Consider the following 12,131-nt stretch of genomic DNA (forward strand, 5'->3'; position numbering starts at 1 on the left):
TGAGGATTCTTAAAAAAATTGTTAATTTGAAAAATTTGTTAATGTGTTGTTCGTAGTAACGAGATTTCACTATAATCATGCATGAATGTGACTAGAATGATGCAGGGACACCCAAGCAACATATATTTGTCAGAGGGTTTTACACTATCTTGTAAGCCATGCCAGTAAGAACAGGCCCTTGAGGCTGCATGCCGAAGAGCTTCACAAGTACTGATGCAGGTCTATAGCGAAAAGGCAGTGACCCTCATCATTAGAAAAAAATTGTGCTTTAGAGGGCACCAGGTCCAGCTGAGACAGTAGCTTATCCTTGCATTCAGTTTTGGGGAAGGGATCTTCTGTTGGCTTTAGGGGTTTGCATTGTTTCAATCTTTTTTCTTCCTCGATTTTTAGGAAGTCATTAATGAGATGCACATGTGCTCGTGTTTGGTACGCTATGACAAGTAACCTCCAATATTTTTCTTTCACATTGCTGCGACGATATAACATGCTTTCTTTGAGTTGTGTCTTACAAAGCGAGACTTTGCACAAAACAGTTGTTGCTGCGGTACTTCTGACAGTTCACTTCCTGAAACTTGCGTAGCTTGGTGCTGACCTCCTGGCTATGTATGTTTCTGCAAAAATGAAACACAAAGTTACAGTGAAATCTCAATTTAACAAACTTCAATGCAATTAAATCCTCTATGTAACAGAGTACTATTCTGGTTTTCACAACTTCATGTCCATAGAACACCATGTATGTTTAGCCTCACTGTAACAATATAAATTCAGTGTAGCACAGTTTCTTTGCCGCCTCAGAATGAACGAGCGGAAAAATAGTGCTGCGAGTGCGAAAGGTATAGTAGAGCATGTGCGTGAAGGCGGGCCTCCCGGAGGACCGATGAAAAGCATGTGGTGGCAGAGCACACTGCCTGCTGCGTCATCTGGGAAAGTAAGGGGGAGGTTTGCGAATGTAGTGTTTGGGGAAATCATTAGGTGGCACGAGCGTCAGTGCAACGCGCAGCCAACACGACCGGACGCATGCCGGACTCAGCTTTGGCAGAATGCCGCAGTCAGTCACAATCCTAACTGAACTGGGTGTCGAATACGATGCAGCGTCTGTACTCAAAGGGGCCTGCGCTTCGGTTATCGCACCTACCCATAAGCTTGGTGAAAAAACTGGAAGGGTAGGCACTCCCGTCTGCCTGACGACCTCACTTTCCGCTTGGACACTGTGCGTGCACGCAGACAAAGACACGCATGTGGCACAAAGTGGCGATCACCTTGAAATGGGTTTCAGTTCATCAGAGGTGATGGAGGGCACTTTGTTCGTGATTGCTGACTTAGAGAAAATTAGGCGAAAAAGCCAGCATGGCCCGCCGCCTCTTTTGATAATTTCCCTGGCTGCCACTCGGCTGACGTGGCAGCAGTGGCTGAATGCAGCATCAAATCGGCGACATGATCGGAAACTCTAAGTCCTGGTTGGCGGTGATGATGGTGAAACTAGAAGTATACGTCTGCGTCATCTCCATCACGCACATAACGCCCAACGCCACCACAGTTTAAGGCTTGTCCCCTGAATAGTCTGTGAAATGTTCTGGAGGGTTCTCTATATGCAAGCTGACAAAATTCGATGTGAAATTTCAATGGTGTAGTTTACGGCAGATTTTACCGACTTCATTATATCGAGGTTTGACTTATTTGAAAAGAGAAAAATTGGGACAGAAGGACCAAAGATCAAGAATGGGGCATTTCTACCAAAATTAGATTGGCTGGTCAAGCTCTTGCAATATGGTGAAAATGTCTTCATTAGCAGTGAGCTAAATTTTGAAAAAGTAAACACTGGATGATTGTGTTATTGTAGAAGTAGGCAATTGTTTGCAGTGCACGGTATGTCACAAGATGTGGAGAAGCTAGTCCATAGTAGTACTGACTGTTACCTATTGCCAGTGGAGTGTGAATGATTCAAATGACTCTCACGATAGCATTAATTTTGCTATCTAGTTTTTGAAGATCCCAACGTGTCGGGCATGATGGCGGTGATTTTTTCAGTTCTTTTTTTCCTCTAAGGGATTTTGCTTCCGGTGGTGGAACAGCTGTGTGATTTGCACCAAACTGTGCCAATCTCTGCCAAGGGAAAAATGCCGCTACATGCTGCTACAAAATTGAATTTTCGCTCACTTTATGCCACACCTTCATCAAAGGCAAACTTTGGCTAGAACAGAAGAACGGAAGACAGCACCACTAACTATGTATTCATTGCGGGTTCCTTTCAGGACTGTTGCAAAAAGTAGGGGTATGGAAATACTGTTCAAAATTTCAGATAGCTTGTGAGCAGAATCTGTTGCTTGATTTTAGTTTTACAACGCGTTTCCACTTGAAGTCCCATACGAATATCCAGATATCGGGGACATTCCTGCCCCCCGGTATTCATGGTCAAAAATTGTGGTGTTTCTAAACAGTCCTCTCCAGCTCGACTTGCACGGTCACCAGCACATGGCAAAAGCATGCATGCAAAATTTACTTACGGCCATTCCAAGAGCTGCCATGGCGCTCTCTACTCATAGATCAAAAGACAAGTGCAGCACGCCACTGCGTGTCATTGCGTCGTGCCATGGTGCAGAAAACAGTTGGTTGCGAATGCAGTCAACGCACTGACGAACAATATGAACAGATATCAGTGCGCCTGGTCTTTTCAGTTCCCAGGATGGACTGTGTGCACAAAAACTGTTTGCAGCTGAGCAGGCGTAGCTGCAGGCTGCAAGCACTCCAGTGGGGTGTTTGCTGATACCGCTTTCACCGTGCACAATTTTCACCTCTTAGAATGTTTCTTTGGGCCATTTAGGATAGGAAAAAGTGGACCAGAAGGTCACATGGCCATATCCCTTAGATCACAATCCTTATGCTCTCTTGGTATAGTACCTAGTTTTGGCTTCACATATTCAGTTCTGTGCACTCGCGTCACTGCATAAGTGGGATAGCACCAGCAATAAAATACACACTGCGCGTACTAATTACGTAGAGCATAATTTGGAAATTTCATGAACGTTTCTGGAACTGGTTGTCCAGTGTTTTTTGTGAAAGCATGCTTCAAACATCATGGGATGTGACAATCACTCTTGTGGATGAATTAAGCATCGCAAAAGTTTTTGTACCTTTTTTGTAATTTTTTTTTGTACTTTGTACCTCTTCAGAATAAATTAAGACAATTAGTACTGTCAAGCGTATGATTCTTGAAATAATTTTGTGCAGATTTTTTTCCTATGTTTATTTTTTACCCTGAAGGTTTTAAGAATGCTGTAAAGACAAAACTTAAATGTTCATGATTCTAAGTTTTACTGCAATCGCAGTAAAAATCTGAAGTGGCTAGCTTCAAAAGCTAACATGTTGCCTTTTTTGTGTGCTCCAAGGGCAAGATTTTGCTCTGAAACATTTTTTTCTGCTACAGAAGCAAGAATGTCTGCTACAAAAAGTGCTTTCTCCTGGTAAAAACCTTACATTTATGCCGTAGATTGCGTTTTCTTCTACAAAATTTGCTGCAAGAGGCGTTGTCAGTTCGACCACTCTGCTTCATACTGCTACTTCAGGGACTTTGCTGCAGGTGCTGACATACTGAACAATCAAAGTATGCTAGATATTTTTTAGAAACAGCCCAGTTGCACCTCTGAAAAGTAGTAGTCCAATGCTACTAAATGTAATGCCTCTTTCTGTGGTGCAGTAAGTACCTTCCCACTTTTTCTACCCATTCTTAGTTCGTGGGAATTATTGAACTTTGCTCATTTTATTTATCATGTTTTACTCTCCTCAAATGTTTTTCACCCTAACATCATAGTGTTGAGCAACTGGGCACTTAATGGCTTATTACCTTTTTGTTAATTTTTATGTGCTTGGTTTCGGACGGACCCCGTAGTGTATTGTGATCAGAGCAGATGCGAATGCAATTTTAAGGCGCCCTTTTTAACAAGGCATCCTTATTGAAGGTTTATTAACATTAAATACAAAAGCTGTCAGTCTGGCTTTTCCCACGCGAGTGAGTGTCGCATGTATTTTCTCGTAAGCATTTTGGCCTGGCAAACTCTCCTGGCAGGGCCAGCGGTGGGGACCAATTTTGAGCGGAAGGGCGAAATTCTGGAGTGCACTGAAGTCTCTTTAACATGCCGTAATGCAGGTGCATTTGTATCTGCGGTTGATCGTTTGGTGGTCTGTAGCTGCTCCTGTTGATGCTGATTTTTGTGCATGGGGCTTCACTCCAACTCTAGTTCAACTGCGTCATGCGTTTTTACCACCAGCTGCCTCTTTAAGACAACTGAGTGTTCACTAGAAGCACCTTTACTCAGCTGCAAATGTTGAAGTGTCTTGGTAGAGTGGCAGTGTCCCTGTCTCTCACATTGGTGGCCCGAGCTAGATTCCAATCTTGACCACAATTTTTTTTTTTTTCATTTTTTATTTTATATTCAGTTCAGTGTACACCTGCTGGTCACACTTGCTGTTAACTTTTTCATGAAGCATGAAAAAGTTTTGCGTTAAAAGCCGAGCCTGCTTACCTTTGGTGCACTTTGTGATGTGATAAAATGCTAAGAAATAGTTGGCTGTTGATTACCTGATGCACTCACCTAGATTATCTTATCATTTACTATTTAGGCATGGAGTGATGCTACAAACTTATGAGATAAGTGGCAAGGTGTTACTTTCTTATGTTCAGTTGGCTGCTTCGTACTCAATAGATTAAATTGGTCACGACTGTTTCTGTGTAGGCTTACAAGGATGGAATATAGTTCTTGCAAAATCTTTTGTGTATGATTAGTCTTTGAAACATTGTGCATCTGCCTCAGTTATCTTTGACCTTGGAAAGGCTGAGGGCATTTTTGTTATCTCCCTTCGTGCATAGGCAGAGTGCCTGTATCAGTGTTTGTAGTTGGCATGTGCATGTCTGTTTTGGGTGCCAGATAAAGGCTTTCCTTCACTTGTCAACCTGCTTCCAGGGCTGCCTGCAGCAGCTTCAGCCATGCCTGCAGCTCAGCACATGGCTCTGTACCAAGCGCAGACCCAGCTGGCCGTGAGTTCCCTGTTACCACTGGAATGCATTCTGCTATGCACTCTACATTTGGGTCAACGGCACTGGATGTTTTTCCTTCGCTTTATCTTGTTGCTGATTTCTGTTTCGAAATTGGCTGCTTTACAGCAATGGTATGTGTTGTGATGAGCAAAGGCAAGGAAACCCTTTCCCCCCTAAGTTCCAAATGATGCCGCACTTCATGTTGCTACTATTGGTGGTGCGATTCTGTAGTTGAAACTGGCGCAATGTGCCTGAGTTGACACCAGAAGCGTATCTTCAGGTAGCGCCAGCATGCGAGAAGGGATGTAGGTGTTGGGGAAGTTATCTTATGCCCATGGCATGCTTAAGATTTAATGTCATTCAAATCTGATGACATTTGTTGCGTTGAATTTCATCAGATTTCTTTTGCTCACGAAAGTGAATTTGCAGCTGAAATGAGCGTTTCTGGCAAAGTGACCTGGTAAGAGCAGAAATAGGACTCTTCTCTGTCTTGTTGTTTCTCAGTGTTTTAAATTTTTCAGACAGCTGGCTGAGTGTTTCAACTGCAGTGTACAGTTTACCAAGTTTTATTGTTAAGGGTCTCGCTATTGTGAGCTGGACTCGCTTGAAAAAAGAAATTAACGACATTCCACTTTAAAGGTTATTACACGTATGCTTTGTTACATTAGTCTTGTGCCACAAAGCGGTGTTGCCAGTTAGTTTAGGGTAACTGGAAGCTTCTAACTGCAAGCTTCTGGGCACGTGCTGAATAAAACTCCTGAAAACGAATTTGTACTAGTTAAAGACGAGGTCACTGTAGCTGCTGCGCATGTTTACTTCCCCCCCCCCCCCCCTTTTTTTTTCCGCGTGAATTAGCCATTAGCCTTTCAGTGGTTATTCAATACCTTTAATAAGGAGAATACTAAAGAGAAATGCTGCTTGCATGCAGTGCTCATGTGAATTAATGGAATTGGCTTGGCTCAATACGTATTGAGCTTTTCAATTGAAGGCAAGCAAGAGGTGTTGTCGAAGTAGGCGTAAGGTTATCCCCACCCAGTGCAGAGATTTACTATTAGCACGGATTCAGTGGGTGTGTGAACAAGATCTCAGTTGCCAACTCTTAAGGGTAACTCCGGAGGTTTTTTGACATTTGCATATTCTGGTAGAAATTTTACTGCACGTCTCTTCACCCTGATGCACTCTACCAAATTTGGGTGCGTGCAATACGTAAATAATTCGCGTGCAACTCTTTTTCAATGTGTGCAATTTTTGAGGTCTCAGTTGAGACGATTTCTGCAGGCAACACTGCGCTGGTGACGTCAAAAACACTATATCCATGTTACTGCCCAGAGGATCACGAAATTTTGAGGCCTGTATTAGGCTATCTAGGGCATTTTACGTACTGCGTCATGATTTCCTGACTTCTATCATTTCTATTATTCCATGCACATAAGATTCTTTTCCAATAGTACTGTATGTGACACCACCAGTTCAACTAGGACATCGTTTCTGGCCATGAAACCAGTTTTGATTTCGATTTATTCTTCTTTCTTTTTAAAAGTAGTTCTAATTTTTAAAAAAAGCTTTTTTTTTTGTGTAGTAATCAGGATGCACCAAGGAAGAATGTAATGCGATCAGTAACTCAAAATGATGTAAAAACCACTGGATTGCCCTTTAAAGGTCCTGAAAAGAAATGTGTAAAATCTGTTGAATGTGAAGTCTCTTATGGCAAGAATTCTTTGCGGCGGTTCATGTGACAAGAGTTTCGCATGAGAAAGTCAAAAGAGTTTACTCACCCTTCCTCATTCTGTCTGTGCTGTACGTCAGCATTGAAGTAATCCTCAGAGTGCTCTACCTGCAAAACTTGGGATGTGCTGGTCTTTACACTTTGTTCTTTTAGTTTTGTTGAGGGCTGTGACAGCACTCTGCATTTCCAGCAGGCACAAGTGGGTCCCACCTATGGGTTCTCACAGCAGCAGGCATAATGACTGAGATGTAAATTCAGAGAGGTGCTCTCTCACAGGTCTGCCTGCTGTGTGTATGCAATGAGGAAAGTCTGCCTTGAAGAAGTCGCAGTACAAATCATGAAAACAAACAGGGTCAAGTGCATACTCACATGTGAAGTTTTTGTGTTCATGCGTGTACTGTGCAGTGTCAGTGTATGTTAGAAAAGCCCAGATCCTCGAAATTGTCCAGAGCTCCCACTACGCCTTCCCTCTTAGCTCGGGTCTTTTTGGGATGCTAAACCCCATAAGCCTAAACATAAAAAAGAAACACAGTTAAGGGTAAAGAATGACATATTCATTGTCAGGAACTTGGAAAAAAAGTTTCGTGAATTAAGTTCATGCACATAATTTCTCTGGGATGAGATTTGGCATCTCACTATCGGGTGCTGGTTGCAACACTTGTGATTGCATTTTCCTTTTTTTTTTTTTCCTTGCAGTAGAGAATGTACACTGACTGGACATCATAGCTCCCTTTCACCCCGCACATGTGCACAACCCAAGTAGCGTTTTGAGTTTGGAGCTTACATTCACTCCATTGCTAAGTCGTCTGTGCCATAAAGTCCCAACATCAAAATCTTGCATCGGTTACATTTGCATTTCAATAATGCTAGGGTCAGCAATCAATATCCTAACCAGAACAAACTTTCCTTGAACTATGAAGTGAGAGGGAAACAGAACCATGTTTTTGGGGCTTGCTGATGCATGGTTAATAAGCAGACTGTGACGGTTTATCTTTCATCATTCCCAGCACTGCAGTTTATCTCTGTGAAAGCTGTGCAGCTTTCCTTTTTGACTGTGTGGCAGTTCTTGAATGGATTGTCACGACCGATTACACTCCCATGTGCACCCAAGCCACTAGGCACTCATAGCTGATCTCACTTTGGGAAATAACACCCCATGTAGCATACCTGATTTAGATGCTGTGAGTAGCCTTGTATAGTTTGTTGCCTGCAGTCTATTTGTGAATATTTTGAAATGAAATGCTGGAAAAAAAAAAACTGCAAGTGTTTGCTGTCTTTACTGATAGTAAGCAAGCTGCATAGTTTGCTTCTTAGTGGTATTGTGGAGAATGCCTCTCGAGCTCTCAATCTGTGTAAGGTTAGGAGAACTCGTGTTCTCACCTTTCAAGACTTTTCAGCCTTCAATATTGCCACTTAGAAGAAAACAGCGAAGAATATGGTTGACAGGGACCACGAGAGGTTGCTAGAAGGGAAGGAAGTTGCATGAAAGACACTTGCTGGTCACATATTAGTGTTTATTGAGATGCGACAATATTTAGGGAAGCCTTAAGACCTCCACTATACGAGCGAGAAGCAAATCATGCAGCCTTACTGCTTGTGGCAGAGACTGTACCTGCAAACTGTCTGCTCACAAAGAACGCACCCACATTAACTTAGCGCATTGTTCATGTATACTGCAACATTTCCACAGCACGCATGCTCTAGCATTAAACGGGGCACATATGCAGTAATCGGGTTCTGCTGCACGTGAGATATTTAGGGGCGTAACACATTTGACAGCCAGGCTTTTCTTGATTGCACTCAGTGTAGACAGAACGAGCACAAACAAGCGAGGACGTCAACTGGACATAGCACTACATTCAGTTGATCCTTGTTCATTTGGCATTTTACACATTCGGGCAACGAAGTGCAGTACTGACTAGTCTCTTTTCTCGCATTGAATTCCCTTTCTTTGGGTGCTTGGCTGTGATACGTGGTTTTGAAAATTGCTTTAAAATACAGCACAGGTGGCATCAGATTTAACTTCTGTGCACAAATGTCGCTTGCAGTGCTTTTGTGCACCGCCTTATCTGCCGAGAGGGGTGTAACCATGGGGACAAGTGTTCACTAGGCGCTTTTGGTACACTGAGCGCAGGATGCGTGGCGTTTCTGACCAGGCAAGTGTACTCATCAGTGACTGGTACTGTAGGGCCTGTAAGTGCATGTGGCAACTTTTCATGCAGGGGAAGGAAAAAAAGGAACGTGTAATAAATAATGCCACTCAATGCTAGTTTGCACGTATGTTGGCCTACAAGAGTGTGGCCATGCTTCTGACTAGGGGTGAGCAAATATAGAAACTTCCAAATACGAATTTAATACAAATATGGGAAAAAAATGCCGAATATTGAATATGTGATCAGTGATAAAAGAAAAGAAAATTAAAATATTAGTGAACATGGTTTGCTTTGTTTATCTAAGAATTCACATGGTATTTGCAAATAAAATTAAACTACAATTGCACAGAAGTGCAACTATTGAAAAATCCAGTATATACAGTCGAACTCGGATATATTGAACTCAAAGAGGATCGCGAAAGAGTTCGATATACAGAAATCTGCTTGTGACGGCACTTACGATGCGAAAAAGTGATGTCGTATTTGTCGCGTAATCAACCCACTCCCATAATGAACCCACCCTCCACTTTTGCACCCGAGAATTTAAAAAAAAAAAAGTGTTAAGGCCAGCTCGCTCACATGCAAGCGATTTAGCGATCTCAGCGACAGAACGAAAAATTTCAAACTTGTTGGAACTGTGTCCCTCTCACCGCTCGAGCCACCGTGGCAGCTCAAAACAAGGTTTCTGTGTCGCCGCGGCAGAAATTGCGAGCGTTTTCACTTGCATGTCGATGGAGCACGCCACTCTGTTTCGGTCGTCTCATCCACCGCTCATTTCTTGGCAGCGGGCCAAGATGCTGCGTGTTTATCATCTTTTGATAGCTCCTGTGGTGGCGGGGAGCGAACTTGGCAGAGTGCCCGTGATGGCTTGATTGCACAAGCCTGGTTCGATTTATCACGCCGTGCTTGTGCTTGGGGTGGACGTAGTCCACTGCCACAAAATCATTAGCTGCAAATACTGTTTGAAGCGAAAAATGCTAAAAGCCGGTGTCGTGATCACAGCTGACCGCATGCTTTAGTTAAAGAAAAATTCGTCCTGATCCGGGACGAATTTTTCTTTAACTACGAAGTTTCTGAGAAAGCTGTATAGCTTTCCTTTGTAGCCGTATGGCTGCGCTTGGGTGGATGCAATGAGTAATTACTCCCTTATTACAAAACTACTCCACCTTGGGGGATTCCCCTAAATATTTGATCAACACCATTCCCACTTCGAGTTATAGATCAATTCGCTCTCGCCCTACCATCTGATCTGCTGACCGTCCTGGTTAGCTCAGTCGGTAGAGCGACTGCCCCGGAAAGGCGGTGGTGCCGGGTTCCATTCCCGGATCAGGACGAATTTTTCTTTAACTACGAAGTTTCTGAGAAAGCTGTATAGCTTTTCTTTGTAGCCGTATGGCTGCGCTTGGGTGGATGCAATGAGTAATTACTCCCTTATTACAAAACTACTCCACCTTGGGGGATTCCCCTAAATATTTGACCGCCACACTCTTTACTATGGCTCTTGGCTACAAAGATTACTTTTTTTGTAGCTCTTTGCCTATGACTGTCTGTCCATCCCTGCCGTGTAGTATGGGTCAAATGGGTCGCAAGTGTGGATCTACTGATTGGGGAGCTTTAATGTGTATGAACATGAGATGTACCGTCTGTTGCAGAAGATTGCAGCCCAACGTGCCGGGTGGAGGAGCAGTATCGCTCCCGAGAGGCGGCGCTGCGCCCGCTGGCGCTGCCTGGTGACGTAGTATAAAGAGTGAGGAGGCTTGTTCTCTTCCCCTCATCCCGCGGTTGATATCGCACATCTTTGCTCTCAGCTGCGGGATGAGGGAAAGAGTACAAGCCTCCTCACTCTTTATACTACGTCACCAGGAAGCGCCGGCGGGCGCAGCGCCGCCTCTCGGGAGCGATACTGCTCCTCCGCCCGGCGCGTTGGGCTGTAAACTTCTGCAACAGACGGTACCAGTTTCAAGGTGAGTCGCACTCTATTTCTGCCCTGAACTGTGAGCAGGGTGCGCTGGCTGGCTACCCGTACCAGCAGCAAGGGATCCTGCTGCCACCACCCCATGCCTACCTGCCAGCTCCTGTGCCCAGTGCGGCAAGCACAGCTCTCGATGCCCAGCTGCCTGTGCTGCTCTCGGAAACACGCTCGCAGAACACAGAAGTGCGCCTCAACATCTCCAAGCTGGCGGACAAGGTGGACTACATCATTGGAAAGGTTGGTAACAGACAGACGCTGGAAGGCTGACTCTTATTCCACCTCAAATGAGCAACCCAAGTTGTCAGCTCCCCCAAACTTTCTAATATCTAAGCTGCAGAAACCATTGAAGCATCAGTGCTCTGCCTTGTCAGATGCCAGCTACCACCTGCCGGCACCATGCTTGTGATTTTTTCTCTCCATGATTGCCTATGGCCTTGAATTTTTCTCAGAGTTTCTATCCCCTTGAAAAATGGTCTGCCAACTTGGAAATCTCGGGGATTGGCATCTGAAGCTTTTATTTTTTTTCTTTCTCCCAAGCCGTAACTTCTTTGGTTGGCCCTTGAACAGCTTCTCAGCATTGAAGATGAAAACCAGCGTAAAGAGGACGCGTTAACAAGGAAGGCGTGCACAAGGACGACGCTGGAACACAACTGCATTTTACTACATGGAAAATGGTCAAACAGAGCAGGGCGCACACGTGCGTCAGCACCAACGCCACAAGGAGAAAAACACAATTCAATGATAGTGCAGGAGCTGCTAGCTTGCACGTGGCAAAACTATGTTCCATTCATAAAATTATATTCTCTAGCAGAAAACCTGACGGAGCTGTCACTGACGCATTCAGTGCCTAACTTATTGATTTTGAAGGCTTCCAAGATCTCTCGATTCATCTGTGCTTTTCCACAGCCAATGATGCTGACATTACTAAAGAGGGGTTACAGTTATCACAACGTTTTCAATGTTTTGGTAGATTGGCTATGTTATTTGGCTTCAGTGAGGTGCCGTGCGGCCTTAAGCGGTCATTAATGCACTAGCCAGTTTGGCCGATGTAGGCTTTACCACATGACAGGGGTAGAGAGTATATGACATCGGTTGTAGATCTAGTGAACATAGTTCGGTGCTTGACGTTGCAGATCTTTGTGTCCTTATTTGCAGTGATACGGGCACGTAGTGACGACAGTTTTGTTGGCGCTGAAAAGACAACGTTCACTCCATATCACATGGAAACCTTTTTCGCATTACGCGATA

At 44.1% G+C, this 12,131-nt stretch overlaps 1 protein-coding gene across 2 annotated transcripts in view; it reads left to right on the top strand.

The window, feature by feature from the left end:
- LOC146183534 (FK506-binding protein 15-like) overlaps positions 1 to 12,131 on the top strand; it is a 138,827-nt gene that overhangs the window by 44,589 nt on the left and 82,107 nt on the right. For both annotated transcript variants that reach the window (XM_084609128.1, XM_084609130.1), the window contains exons 13-14: positions 4,959 to 5,032; positions 10,914 to 11,120. In XM_084609128.1, the coding sequence (XP_084465254.1) occupies positions 4,959 to 5,032; positions 10,914 to 11,120 (281 nt within the window). The remainder of the gene's footprint in view (positions 1 to 4,958; positions 5,033 to 10,913; positions 11,121 to 12,131) is intronic.

Source organism: Amblyomma maculatum, chromosome 7 (genome assembly GCF_055883805.1).
Source record: "Amblyomma maculatum isolate TAMU_Amacu chromosome 7, ASM5588380v1, whole genome shotgun sequence".
In the NCBI taxonomy this organism is placed as follows: Eukaryota; Metazoa; Arthropoda; class Arachnida; order Ixodida; family Ixodidae; genus Amblyomma; species Amblyomma maculatum.